This window comes from Phocoena sinus, chromosome 16, assembly GCF_008692025.1.
Source record: "Phocoena sinus isolate mPhoSin1 chromosome 16, mPhoSin1.pri, whole genome shotgun sequence".
NCBI lineage: Eukaryota > Metazoa > Chordata > Mammalia > Artiodactyla > Phocoenidae > Phocoena > Phocoena sinus.
In genome coordinates, this window is record NC_045778.1 from 66,004,166 (window position 1) to 66,019,133 (window position 14,968).

The 14,968-nt window shown below is 48.5% G+C and overlaps 1 protein-coding gene across 1 annotated transcript in view; it reads left to right on the forward strand.

The window, feature by feature from the left end:
- Positions 1-14,968, forward strand: part of RBM20 (RNA binding motif protein 20) — a 206,315-nt gene that overhangs the window by 177,545 nt on the left and 13,802 nt on the right. The window contains exons 11-14 of the mRNA XM_032607597.1: positions 1,088-1,736; positions 8,386-8,490; positions 9,879-10,539; positions 12,081-12,215. Of these exons, the coding sequence (XP_032463488.1) occupies positions 1,088-1,736; positions 8,386-8,490; positions 9,879-10,539; positions 12,081-12,215 (1,550 nt within the window). The remainder of the gene's footprint in view (positions 1-1,087; positions 1,737-8,385; positions 8,491-9,878; positions 10,540-12,080; positions 12,216-14,968) is intronic.

Consider the following 14,968-nt stretch of genomic DNA (forward strand, 5'->3'; position numbering starts at 1 on the left):
TCCCTGCAGAGGCCACTGTGGAAAAAGCCGGAGCAGCACCTGGCCGGCACATTCTGTGGTTCTTACCCAGGGCTGCCGCAGATGGCACTCTAACCTCGCTGCAGAGGGCCCGGCCCAGGCTGCTTCCCCAGTGGAGGTCAAGGCTGGTCCCAGTGAGCCACGTCTCTTGTCCCCTGGTCAGTGAGGACTGCGTGGTTTTCCTGTATTTGGGAACCAAATGAAAGTTGCCTGTCCTTTTAGAATGTCAGGTGGATGACTCAGTTGACCAGCTTAATAACAGCCTTTGTGTGTGTGTGTGTGTGTGTGTGTGTGTGTGTGTGTGTGTATCTTTGTATGTAGCTGTTCAGGTTTGGGATTTTTGTTCATTTGTTTGTTTTTAATATTATAGTTGTTTGGGTTTTTAAAAGACGTGTGAAGCCACACCGTGACCCTGCAGTTCTGTGGTAGAGTTGGGGTGCAGGTGACCAAGAGGTCTTGCTCTGAACCCTATACGGGCTGGGGTCTTTTTCTGTGTTTCTGTTTCTTCATCTGATACATGAGCAGGTCAGGGCTCTAAGGATTCTTCCAACCCCAAAATGCCTTCCTAGAAAAATGGAGCCCAATAGGTGGCCTTTATTTCGGTAGAGGCCAGGTGGAGGGGTGACTTCAGTCTCATAGTCAAGAGATCAGCTGATTGAACCCCGGGGTTAGGCAGTCTTGCCTACCAGGCTGAACCAGGGCAACTCGGCACACCCCGCCCCTGCCCACCAGGAGAGTCTCCTCCTCCCTGAGCGTAGCTCATTTCCAAGAGGAAGAGAGCTGGGGTGAGCCAGAACAGCCCAATTTTTCATCCCAGTTCCCAGGAGCAGAATGAGTAAAGGGGCAGAAAGCCCCCAGGACTGTGCTCAGGGAAAATCCCTCCCAGAAGCCTGGAGGGAGGAAGAGCCTGTTCCTGGACCTCTCTGTGCGCTCTGCGCAGTTGTGGTGAAGCGTGTTATGGCCAGGTGGGGTCACGCGCGCAGTATGTCTGTTGCAGAGATGGGGTGTATCTGGGGATGGAGGCTGAGGAAGGTGCAGATTCTAAAACGGCTCCTTTGCTCCCTCACAGATACGGCCCAGAAAGGCCGAGATCTCGAAGTCCGGTGAGCCGGTCATTGTCCCCGAGGTCCCACACTCCGAGCTTCACCTCCTGCAGCTCTTCTCACAGCCCCCCGGGCCCCTCTCGGGCTGACTGGGGCAGCGGCCGGGACTCGTGGGAGCACTCGCCCTACGCCAGGAGGGAGGAAGAGCGAGGCCCGGTCCCCTGGAGGGAGAACGGGGAGGACAAGAGGGACAGGATGGACACGTGGGCGCATGACCGTAAACAGTACCCCCGGCAGCTGGACAAGGCCGAGTTAGACGAGCGGCTGGAAGGAGGGAGGGGCTACCGAGAAAGGCACCCGAGGTCTGGGTCCCCCAACCCGCTCCACTCCACGTCGGGATACAAAAGCCGAGAAGACGGCTACTACCGCAAAGAGTCCAAGGGCAAATCGGAGAAGTATCTGAAGCAGCAGCAGGATGTCCCTGGGAGGTCCAGGAGGAAAGATGAGGCCAGGCTGCGGGAAGGCAGACACGCCCCCCCTGACGGCTCGGGCAGGGAAGACGGGCTGGAACCGAAGGGCACCAAGTCGAAGCAGAGTGAGAAAACCAGAACCAAGAGACCTGATAGAGACCAAGACGGGGCTGATAGTAAAGAAAGCAAAATGGCAGAGAATGAGGTAATAATGTAATCCCTTCCGCCAGGTAAGGAGAGGCAGGTCCCACGGGAGAATACTATTAATAGAATGGTGATGAACGTTTACTGAGTGAATGAAACATTTACTGAATGTTTACTCTGTACCAGGCACTGTGCTAAACACTTTATCTCAATTTAATCCTCATGTCAAGCCTATGAAATAATACTAGTAATGATACTATCGTTGCTATAGATGAGGAAACCGAGGCACAGAGAGTTTAAGTTAGTTGCCCAAGGACACACAGTCAGGAAATGGTGGAGCTGGAATGGTGATCTGGCTCCAAATCCCACAGCACCCTGCTGCCTTTACTAGAAATTAGGCAGGGACGTGATGCAAAGTCCTTCTATTTTGTCTGTTTGTCTAGAGTGGAATGGCCCTGAGGTGTTTGCACCCACAGACCGTGCCAGGGGAGATTAGACCTTTGGTTCGCTCCATCCTCCTGCCAAAAACGTCTACCAGTGTTGGGGCTTTGATGAGAGGTGGTAAAGGAGAAGCAGCCACCACCCATTCAGTGATACTGGGCACCCAGGGCTTGATGTGTTTCTCTAGACCCAGTCCACAGTGTTCTCCTTCCACTGGAATAAAAATGCTCAGTAGCTGGCTGGCACCTTTCATCCAAGTGCTTCAGCCAGGGCTCACAGCGTGCTGCACGCCTTCAGTTCACACGGTGGGTCACAAGGAGGACTCTGGGTACCAGGTTTATACTCTAGTTTGGCTTGCGCTTCTTTCTTGCCAGAGCCGCCTGCATTTAAGTAGGAGTGGGCTGGTGGAGGTTGGCGAGGAGGTGGGGGTGGTCTGCATAAAGAATCCACTTAAAAAACCCTACGTGCGGGCTTCCCTGGTGGCGCAGTGGTTGAGAGTTTGCCTGCCGATGCAGGGGACACGGGTTCGTGCCCCGGTCCGGGAAGATCCCACATGCCGTGGAGCGGCTGGGCCCGTGAGCTGTGCGTCTGGAACCTGTGCTCCGTAACAGGAGAGGCCACAACAGTGAGAGGCCCGCGTACCGCAAAAAGAAAAAAAAAAAATCCTACATGCATATCTTCTAGTCTGACCCAGGAGCTGTTGACAATGACTAAGTCTGAATAAGAATCCCAGGCCTCAACTCCATGAACACTGAAGGGCCGAGCTTTGGCCACGACTTTATTCCTACATGCTTTGCCGGGGGGGTGTGCTAGGCACAGGGGTTCAAAGATGAGTAGGAAGTAATCTTGTTATGGCAGAGATTAAGTTCTAGTGGTGGAAGCCAACCTACAAAACTAATTTACATGCAGTGGGGCCCCTGCTGGAGTCGAGTGGATAGTCAGCTCTGCACAGGAGAGAAGGAAAGCTGCACAGAGGAGGTGGCATTTGAGCTGGACATCGAAAGTGGGGAAAAAGGCAGTTTGGGAAGCAGCAAGGGCAAAAGTGAGAAAGGAAGACTTCTTTTATTGCTGATTTATAATATATTAGTTTCAGGTTTACAAAGTAGTGATTTGCTATTTTATAGATTACACTTCATTTAAAGTTATTATAAAATATTGGCTATATTCCCTGTGCTTTACAATATATCCTTGTTGCTTACTGATTTTATACATAGCAGTTTATACCCCTTAATCCCCTACCCCTATCTTGACCCTCCCACCTTCCCAGTCCCCCCTGGTAACTACTCTTTTGTTCTCTGTATCTGTGAGTTCTTTTCTGTTTTGTTATATTCATTCGTTTGTTTTATTTTTTAGATTCCACATATAAGTGATAACATACAGTACTTGTCTTTCTCTGTCTGACTTATTTCACTAAATATAATTCCCCCCATGTCTATCTATGTTGTTGCAAATGGCGTTATTTCATTCTTTTTTACGGCCGAGTAATACTCCAGGTTCTTCATAACAGGGAAGACTGTTTTGAAGAACCTGGAGCTACTCAATGTGGCTGTATCTTTAGGGCATATTAAAGGGTAATGTTTTTAAGAAGTAAAATCATGGCTCTCATACAAACATAAAATGAATACATGTCAAAGGTATTGTTTAACTCATTAATTAATGAGGGAACCAGTAAGATGTGAAAGGCTGTTCAGAGGAGAATCCAAAGAGCAGGCATACAGAGGCACTCAGTAATGCTGAGGTGGATTTGCTAATAGATGTGAAACTGGCCTCTTCTGTGGGAATCAGTGGCATCTCCAGCAGATAAAGTCCCTTCGCGTCTCTATGAACAAGAATCATTTGTCCTATTATCACATTTCTGCAATTTACCAAGTTGTGAAATAGCTCAGTTCAAGCTAATGAATGGTGCAGACTCCGATAGAATCAGGTACCCTGGAAGGGTACTAGACAAATGCCCAGTCTTCCATTGGAAGGACTCCCAGCAATCTTTTTTGCCCATCTCAAAGTCTTCCACAACTTCCCCTGGCAGAGCAGGGGAAGCACAGGAGATGAGATTAGGGAAGTGGGTGGGGTGGGCCCATGAAGGACCTCTTGTGTGTACTTGAACTGGATCCAGAGAACCTGTGAACTAGTGGATGTTTTTAAGAAGAGTGTCTATGCTCGGAGGTGTCCAAGGGGCTGGTGATGGGTCAGTACCTTGAGAAAAGAAGGAAAGAGAGTGAGAGTTAGCAGGGCCTCAAGGCCTCATACACATACCACCAGTCTGGAACCCTCTGTCCCCCATGGCAAAGGGGCGGAGCTGCCCCTTTGCCCTCCTACCCACACTTCTGAGACTCTTCTTTGGTAACTTCTCCTATTGTACCCACCCTACTTTCACTGGTTTGCACAACATTGCTCATTCATGGTGACGCACGCTGTGGATCATCCTAAGAGCCCCTGATGCAAAAAAAGCTTCCCAGAAAGGCCCCGTGGGTTTCCCCACAATTCTGTCCTTCTAGTAGGTTCTGCCTCTAATAGCCCTAGAGTGGGGTCAGTAGGGACTTGTTGGGGTCCGCAACAGATTGTTTCTGTGGGTTTGGAGCCAGGCAGCCAATACCATTTGATGGAATAACAGCAGAACAAAGAGTTTGCCTCACTGATCTCAAACTTCTCATCACAATCTTGAGAACAACCTAGAACCCACAGGGTTGCTCCAGGAGTCCGAGAACAGGCAGTGACTAAACTTGGGGAATGAAGGCAGCAGGGCTGAGGACAGGGTCCCTGCCTTTCTTATGATATACCAGGCACCTCCCACCACAGGGCCTTTTCACATGTTCCCCTGCCTGGGAGCCCCTCCCCCACCAAAGTCCATGTGGCTCCCTACTCACCGTCACAGTCTCCAAAGTTTATTCCTGGCCACCACATAAAATCACAACATCCCAACCCACTTCTTTTCCTTCCCTGCTTTCTTTTTCTCAGTGGCATCTGTCTCCTTCTGACCTATCCCCTAATGTCTTTATTTTATTTACAGTCTGCTCTCCCTCCCAACCCTCCCCTACCCCCATCCCCCATGTAACCTCCATGAGGGCAGGAATTTTTGTCTGCTGTGCTCACTGCCCTGCCCCCAGCTCCTAGATTAGGGCTTGGCCCAGAGTGGGCATTCAGTAAGTATTTGTTGAAGGGATGAATGACTGAACCCAGACTCTGGAGGTAGAGGCCTGGCATCTGAGAACCAAGTCACACCCTGTTCTTCTTAGCCTCAGTTTTCCTGTTTGTGAAATGGGTGTGATCACAAGGCTGCTGTAGGACTTTAACAAGCTTGTGCTCACGGGAAACCCTGGGAGATTCTGGAGAGAGTGCCCAGTGCTGGGGAAGCCAGTGTGTGCACTGCTCAGTGTTTCTGGGTGGCCACAGCCAGACATGAGGCCCAGCCCTGACCATGAGACCAGAGGTAAAAGAAAGAAGTCAAGTCACTGAATAGGGAGACTTGGAAAAGAAGCGCTCCCCCACTTTCCTGGAAGGGGCATCAGGGTTTACAGAGCCAGGTGCCTAGAGAAGGGAAGCCAGGCAGCTGACACAGACCAGACAGCATGATTGAAGCCAAGGTGGAGAGCTGGGACCGTGGTGGACCAAGCAGGAGGTACCTGTCTGCTGGGGCAGCCACTGCTCAGCTCCATTCTGTGGCTGCCATTCAGGCACAGCTGCCCTGTGTTGTCAGATTTCCCATCTCTTAGAGCAAGACCAAAGTCCAGATGCAGGTATCTGTATGAAATTTCCCATGTTTTAGAAACTGTATAGAACAAAACATGTCTGTGGGCCAGATGGAGCCCCAGGTGTCCCCAGAATGCAGCCCCCAGTATAAACAATCCCTAGGAGACAGAAATAGCAAACCCACTTATGTTCAGTTCAAAGCCCAGACAGAGACCCAAGCATGCTGGGAGGCAGGTGTGTACTTGTTGTTCACTCCACCTTCTCCTACCTGTCTCCATTCTCGTACTGCCCAGTGTTCGTGGAGCACCTAGCACTGGGGCTGCAGTTGTGAGCCAAAGCTAAAATGACTCTTGATCTCATGGAGCTCATGGTCTAATGAAAAACAGCTAATCAAATAATTCCTTAAATGAGTACACGAGTGTGAGTGTGAAGTGCTAAGGAGATGGAGGATACAGTGCTGTTAGTGCCAGTAAGCAGGGGTCCCCTAACCTCCGGTTACGAACCCGGCTGCACAGCAGGAGGTGAGTGGCGGCAGGCGAGCAAAGCTTCACCTGCGGCTCCCGTCACTGGCGTTACCGCCTGAGCCATCCCCCGCTCCCCCCCATCCCTCCCCGTCCATGGAAAAACTGTCTTCCACAAAACCAGTCCCTGGTGCCAAAAAGGTTGGGGACCACTGCCTGTAACGAATCAGAGGCTCTCCTTGGTTAGGATGTGTGGCTGCTGGGATTGAAAGGAAAGGTGGGTATTTACTGGGCGAAGCAAAGGAGAAGAGAACGAAATGTTCAAGCAAGAAGGTGCAGTGAGGATATGATAGATTTTGCATCTTGGAGTCATCATTCCTCATCACCTCGGGGAGAATACACTTGGGAGGGGGCTACAGAGCAGAAGTGGAAGACCACCTAGGAGGTGGTTTAGCAGTAACCCCGGCCCTGTGGTGGCAGCCCTGCTTGCAGCAGTTGGGACCTAACACATTGCTCCCTGAGCTGCTTGGTGGCGGGATGGGATGAGTGCCTTGGTTGCATTTGTCTGTTCCCTGTAAGCTGCTGTCACCTGGAAATGCTCCCAGGGCCAGGGGTGCACTGAAAGGCACTGCTCTATCTCCTTTGCCTGCAGGGAGGGAGAGCAGGTCCGCCTGGCGGGGGGCTTTTGGCGGCCAGGCTGTCCCTGCCTCTCCCAGCTTGAACTGGAGGGAGTCTCTTCACTGTGTTGACATGGGCGTGTGCTGCAGGAACTGCCTGGGAAGGGTAAGGGCTATTTATTTTGACAAGGGAGGGCCATGGATAATTTATTCAGGAAGACAAAAATAAAGAAAAGTGGTCCCCTGTTGGTAGAAGCTCTGGATTCTGAGGGCTAAAAAGGCATTCGGAGCTGCTTTGAGCTCAGGTTGGCTCAGAAGGCTGGAGCAGAGCTTCCGCTCTGAACACCGGAAGGAGCAAAGACTCGAGGATTTAAACCGTCTTCTCCTGTCCCATAACAACTGGTTAAACCCGTCAGCCCTGAGCTCCTGCCCCGGCTGCCTCCTTGTCGGCAAAGACGGGTGTGTCTTCTCTTAAGAAATCAGAGCGAGAGTGGTTTACTTTGAGCCAACCTCGGCCAAAATTGTCGAGAAAATGCAACTTGCTCCCAAGAATGCCCAGGAACAGTGATTGATTTGGTGGCCAAAGTTTGTCATGGGAGAATGTCCTCCTCAACCTTCTGAAATGGGGATTGGCAAACTTTTTCTACAAAACACCAGAGAGTAACTATTTTAGGCATATGGGCCACAAGGCAAAATTGAGGATATTATGTAGCTAATATAATATAAGCATTTAACATACAGCCATTTAGAGACATGAGAAGCATTGTTAATTCGCAGACTGTACAAAAAAGAGGAACTGAATCAGATTTGGCTTGAGGACTGTAGTTGGCTAACCCCTGTTTTCAAGGCTGGTCAGAGACCCTAATTCTCAAAGCAAACATCTGCTTTCAGTTGTTCAATTTCCCAGACATGAGCACTAGTGTGAGGGACTTAATCTGAGGGAGGGAATAGGAGGAAGGAAGACGGGGCGGGATTGCTAGTTGGGGCTATAGCTCTACGACAGAGATAAGGCAAAAGAGAGGTGAGAGGGGCCCTGATTGGGTGACAACACCCTTCCTACCCATAAGTGGCCTGGAGGTGATTTTTTTTATGGCTAAGACTGATCTGTTGGTGAGATGTCACCATGATGGTTGTGAACCCCAGGGTCAGTTCCCCCTTGGCCCCTTTACTCACCCTCACTGTCTACAGATTATACAGCTGCAAAAAGTACCCAGTTTGCCAGGGACGTCTGTCTCCCTAAAGCCCTCAGGCCAGCCATGAAGACATTTCTGTGCCTCCGTTTGTGTGACCTTGAACAAGTTACTTAACCTCTCTGAGCCTCAGTTTCCCCATCTGTATAATGAAGATGATAATAGCACCTGCCTCTGAGGGGTTCTGTGAGGATAAAGGAAGTGATGTGTGTGAAACACATCCGACAGCATTAGCTGTGCTCAATAGTGTTTTCCTCTTGGCGTGCCCTCTGCCACTTCTCACTGTTGATTTGTTCTGCTCTTCCTTTGGTAAGGCTGAAAAAGAGGAACAGGACAGCATGGAAGAGAGCCCCCTGCATCTGGGCAGGCAGGAGAAAGAAACAGAGTCCTCTGATGCAGAGAACACAAAGTCAAGGAAGGTAAAGTTTGTCCCAGATGCTGGCAGTGTAGCCACTTCAACACAACAGCCACTGGGCTCCAAGTCACAGGCATCCCCATCCTGCCGGGTGATGACCTGCTTGCTGCATGGGATGTGCCTGAGACCCCACCAGCGGGTCTGTGAATGAAGCCAGCACTTCTTGGAGGAATGGCTTTGCCTGGGATCCTTGCACAGTCTTTATTGAGGAAATCTTTACCACATGCCTGGGCTCTGCCTCAGTCTTCAGTAACTTGGCTGCGCTTATAAGAGAAAACATGTGCCCCAAAAAGACTCAGGCTTCAGAGCCAGGCTCCCAAAATAGGCAGCTGCCTTGGGAGGGGCTGGAGGAGGAAGGGGGCTTTGGGTACTCAAGCTGGGGTCCTGAACCTCAGCAGGCCCTGACCCTGGGATTAACAAAACATCTACCGTGCTTGTAAACATTATTTTACTTAATTAAAATGAAAAACCCAGTTACAGGGCTGGGGCTGCCACAGCAAAAAGAAGCGTCCTTGGAACGTGGCCAGCTTCGTGCCTTTCCGGCCAGGAGAGGCAGAGAGATGAGTATCGCTGGCAGGGAAACTGATCTCCTAAAGCTGGCTGCTGGGTCCATGGGCTGCTGGGGAAGCAAGGAGAAAGTTTCGGGAGGGGCCAAGTTTGAGCCATGGCTACGGAGGGTTGCACCCTTGCTGGGAGAGGTTGTTTGGGAGGATTTTGTAGGGACCTTTGCTGCCGTTAACATTTAGTGATGCCCTACTTGCAAGGAAATAGCTCCAGCAAGTTGATGCCTGTAGCGCTTACAACTCAATCATTCATTTGTTCAAAAACTATTTATTTTTCGGAATTAAAAAAAATAAAATTTCCAGAAATTGATCAGAAAAAGATGAGCAGAGATTGATATCTGTTATTAGGAAGCAGGCTAAGTAACTTTCATTGGAATCCTACATGGGCATTAACAGTTAAGGTGTAGATGTAGATCCGATGATATAGAAACACCTCTAAGCCACATTACTGAATAAAAAGTGTGTTGCCCACAACTAAAAAAACAACTAAACAAAACAAAAGAAAAAACTATTTATTGAGCACCTACTATATACCAGGAGTTGAAATTCTTTGTCCACTTGGTGGGTTAAACATTAAGGGCTTATTCCAACTCCTGTGCTGTTTGGAGCCTCATCCTAGGGATAAATCAATGATAAGAGACTTCTCATCACTCGTCACAGTGATTTACAGCTCCTAATTACCCAGTAAATGTTCCCAGGTAGGAGTAAGATTGCTTAGCATCTTTCTGGTTTGAGGGGTCCTGTGGTCAAGGTTTGCACCCTCTTCTGGTTAAATACCAAGACCCATTCCTCAGCCACCCTCTGACCTCCATTCCTCATTTGTATTCAGGAGCAAGATTCAGAAAGTGGAAGTGAGGCAGAGGGGGAGAGCTGGTGCCCCACGAACATGGAGGAGCTGGTTACAGTGGACGAGGTGGGGGAGGAAGAAGATTTTATCATGGAACCGGACATCCCAGAACTGGAGGAAACTGTGCCCATCGAACAGAAGGACACAATCTGTCCAGAGATATGTCCCTGTGTGACAACCACCTTAGACCTGGACTTAACCAAAGAGTTCACCAAGGAGGGAGTCAAGACCGTAGGTAAGGAGGCTGCGGAAATCAGCCTCGAGTCGCCCAAAGAACTGCCGTCTGCTTCCATGAGCTGCCCCAGTGACATGGACGTGGAAACGCCTGGCCTAAATCTGGATGTTGAGCGGAAGCCAGCTGAATGCGAGACGGGCCTCGCACTGGAGGGCTCAGATTGCTACGAGAAGCAGGCAAAGGGAGCAGAGAGCTCAGATGTTCGTCTGGCCCCTACACTCCAGCAAATGTCTTCCCCCAGGCCAGCAGAGGAGAGGGCCTGGCAGCCTGGCCCCTTTCTTGATGACTGTAAGGCCAGGGGGACCCTGGAAGATGGGGCTGGTGAAGGCAGCCCCTTGGAGGAGAAAGCCAGCCCCCTCACCGAAACAGACCTCCAAAGCCACGCTTGCCACGGAGTGTCGACCCAGGGTAACTACCTCCTTTTTCTCCTGTGCGGTTGGGTTGATCGGACCACTGCTTCCCTAGAGCAGCGTATGGGCGTGTGCAGGCTGGAACGAACAGAAGTAAGGTTTCAGCCAGCCTGAAAGCTGGTGCAGAAGGCAAGCTTAACAGCCTGGCTAAATTGTTAGAGCTTTTAGGCAATTGGTGTAAAGGAAGTCGGATGGGTGGCCACACGTTTCTGAGAAGCAAGCTCAGATAGGACGGACTTCTCTGAATTTACGGGATCCCAGATGGACTGTGCCAACTAAATTAGCAAATGTTTGGAGTTATCAAAGGAGCTTTGGTTCGTAAGGATCGGCAAGCAGCCTCTCTTGCCTGCACCACCGAGGACCACCCAGGCCGTTGTTTCTGTGAGGCCTGAGTGAGGGGGCGGGAGCGTGGGAGGCCGAGAAAGGAACAGGCAGAGGGAAGAATGAGGGGCTCATGAAGGGGCATGGGCAGTTCCCATTCTCACCACCTCAGACCCACTTTTCTCCAGCATCTGACAGTGAAGCAAGACTTGTCCCGGGAGCTCCTCCACCTCCAGTGGAGGTGATGTGTGTCTGTGCCTGGCACTGACATCATGAAAGACAGAGTTTAAAATAGGCTAAGCCCTGTCTTCTGTGCCAAGTGGAAACTAAAGATCCATCAAGGACTGTGGGGGAGGGGAGAGTAGTCCTCAATTTTCTCTCAATGAAAATAGCTAGAAATTCATTTTGCAGAAAGCCTGCAGCATTCCAGAGTTTGAAGTCAGGGGGATAAGAGTCGAGGGCAGAAAATATAGAGGAAAGGCTTAAAAATAAACATGTCAACCCAGTGCTCTGTGGTTGGCACGAGCTGGTAAGTGGCCTTGGACTTCCCTCCATGTCAAGCTGACCTGAGCTGTTTTTCACCTGTGTGGATCTGAGTCTCCATGGAAACTCTGCTGTGAGCTGCCTTGTTGCTAGAGAAACACTGAGGCCTGGGCTGTGTCTACAGAAGGCAAGAATAAAGGAGCGAAGTGTTGTCACCTTGCTCTGATTGAACCCCTTGTATTTTGCGGTATAGGTCTCGACATGCACTGGTGTTAATGGCTTATTAGCTTAGCCAGTGTTTGGAGTTCATATTTAATAACACGGCTCGACAGGCTTGGGGTGAGAATGGCATTGCCTTTTCTGCCCGCCTCAGTGCTTCTGTGGACATCAGCACAATTTTTGCACTTCAATAATTCTTCTGCCTGCAGAGATGGAGTTGTTACTGAACCGGGAACATGGGGATAGATCATCCCAACCGAAGGCATCAGCAGCCCATCCCCCCACAGACCTGATGCAGCTGCTTGCCAAGTTTTCTTGCGTGTGGCATTCTTTTGGCAGCGGAAAAAGCTCTTTGTTATAGCACTTTGGTTCTAATTAGCAGCCCTGGCCTAGTCTCACGTTATTAAGCAGCACAAGGGACTGTTTCCCATCACACAGTGCAAGGAGTACAGTTGCAGGGATCCTTTGAGGCATGTTGTGTTTCATTACCGCTTTGCCCTGGCTCATGTTTTGCAGATAACTCCAGGTACATGGAAATGAAATCTCTGGGCGTGAGGTCACTGGAATACGCTGAAGTGGAGCTGAAACAGCCCCTTTCTTTGCCTTCCTGGGAACCTGAGGATGTGTTCAGTGAACTTAGCATTCCTCTAGGTGGGTGAAATACACAGTCCTTCCTGAGAATTTGGCTCCAGGAAAGGGTAGTCCTGTAATAACATCTAAGAGCTTGAGAGGGCTTTTTGTCATTTTGTTGTCTTTCGTGTCTGATGCAATTACCTAGATGTGCATGCTGCCTTAAAGTTTCTTGAAATTTCAGTCTTCCACAGTAGACCAGATACCTCATGGGGCCAGACTTTGAACGGCACTGCCCTGGGAGCCAGAGCAGAGACTTGTTTTCCCTGTCAGGAAATGCTTTATTCCTGACCATACAGCCAGGGAAGCAGAGGCCGGCAGCTGCCGTAAAGCCAATAGCTGACTCACTTTGTTATACAGCAGAAACCAACACAACATTGTAAAGCAATTATACTCCAATAAAGATGTTTAAAAAAAAAAGAAACACACCTCTTCTGCTAAGGTCTTCCCTGCCCTCCTGGCCCCAGCCCTTCTCAAAACAACGCTGCCTTGTTTTCTCTTTGAGAGACCAGCTTCTCTCAGCCATAGATGCTAAATAGACTGTGTCTTGGGCAGACCCTATATAGTTGATAGAAGAGCACTGAACAGAGACGTGGGCCCCTGTCCTTCCCATGCTGGGTAACTGCATGTCCTCAAACAAGTCATACCCAGGAATGTTTTTGGGGTTTTTTTTCTAGTCACTGCAAGTCCTTTATTAGCAAGTCAGGTAGCCCCCGAGGGGCTAGTCAACATGGAGGCTCACCCTTTCCATCAAGTTTCCTTTTTTCCTTTTCATCTGCTTTTAAAAATTTCGTTCTGTTTCCAGTCCTCCAAGTATGCCATTTAGTCAGATTCAAAGAGCAATCTTTCTTTTTTTTTTAAAGGATGCGTTTGCTGCATAGCGTCCAGTATGCTCCAGGACAAAAACTAAAAAAAGCAAATACACACTGACCTTAGAATGAACTAAGATGATTGCCAGAAGGCCCTGGGTTTTTTAATGTTGGAAAATAGTTGCAAAGACTGCCTTTCAGGAAAAAGGTGCTAGACAGTTCATTTATGCATTCACTTAGTCAGCAACCCCTCCTGGATAACGGGGCGCTCCGTGAGACACTCGGGGAACTGAAAAATGGAACACAAGTCTCTTGGCATCTAGGAACTTAGAAATCTGTATGACACACACAGGCAAAAATTAAGAATAAATTCTGCTACCGTATAATTCATGTTTTATTTTATTTTTTATTATAAAAAGTGTGAAAGATTACTATAACCAATTTAAAAAACCATATGAAGTAAATATTAAATGTTGTATCTCTTCCCTCCAGTCTCTCCCCCTTGCCAGAGGTAGCCACTGTCATACCCACAGATAGTTCTTCTCCCACAAAAATAGGATCAAACTATACACATGATGTTGTGCAGTTTGCTTTTATAACGTAACAGTGGGTCTTAGAGATCTCTTCACATCAGTACATAGAGAATGCATTCTTCTTAACCACTGCAAATATTCCATCTTAAAAGCTGTACCACACATTCTCGATCCATTCCTCTACTGATGAACGTTATGTTTTCTGTTTTTTTTCCATTATTAAAATGCTATAATAGTTAGGCTTTTATCATTTACCATGTAGGCACGACTTCTAGTATTTTTCTCATTGAACTCTCAAAACACCTGTGAGGTAAGTAATATTTTTATCCCTAGATCACAGATAAAAAATGAGATGCAGGGTTGCAAAGCTAACGAACAGCCCAGACTGGAGTCAGGATTCAAACCCCCGCACTTAGAGTCCCTGTGCCATGCTGCCTCTGAGCTTTGTTGCCTTCCAAACGCACTGTCACCTTCGTGTGTGAACCAGGGTTTCTGGAGGATAACGTCCTGGCCCGGGGGAGGGGGGATGTCCATATATATTTGTATTTCATATTCTCATAATTGCCACTAAATTGCTCCCAAAAAAGATGATACCAGTTTTCAGTGCCACCTCAGGTGAGAGTACTCATTCCCCACATCCTCGCCAACTTTGGATCTTATCAGTTTTTAATTTTTACCAACATGTTAGGAGGAAAATGGTAGCTCATTTTAGTTTTTAAAACACAGCTCTATTGAGGTATAATTGATGTTAATGAAGTGCACATAAGGTGCACAATTTGATGAATTTTGACACACGTATACACCTGTGAGACCATCACCACAACCAACATAGTGAACATATTCCTCACCCCCCATATTTCCTGATACTCCTTTGTAATCCTTCGCTCCCACCCTCAGTCCCCAAGTAACCACTGCCCTCCTTCCTGTCACTAAATATTAGTTTGCATTCTAGAATTTTATGTAAAGGGAATTATACTGTATGTACTCTTGTTGCCTGGCTTTTTTCACTCAATAATTATTCTGAGATTCATCAAAATTGTTGGGTGTATGGATAGTTGGTTTCTATTTCTTGTTGAGTATTGCATTGTGGTTATGGGTAGATCACATTTTGTTTATTCATTCAGCTGTTGATGGGCATTTGGGTTGTTTCTGGCTTGGGGCTATTACATATTGTACTTTTATTCTTGATTATAGTCTCCGATTAGATTTTTTTTTAACATCTTTATCGGAGTGTAATTGCTTTACAATGTCGTGTTAGTTTCTGCTGTATAACAAAGTGAATCAGCTATATGTATACATATATACCCATAACCCCTCCCATTTACATCTCCCTCCCACCCTCCTTATCCCACCTCTCTAGGTGGTCACGAAACACCAAGCTGATCTCCCTGTGCTATGCAGCTGCTTCCCACTAGCTATCTATTTTACATTT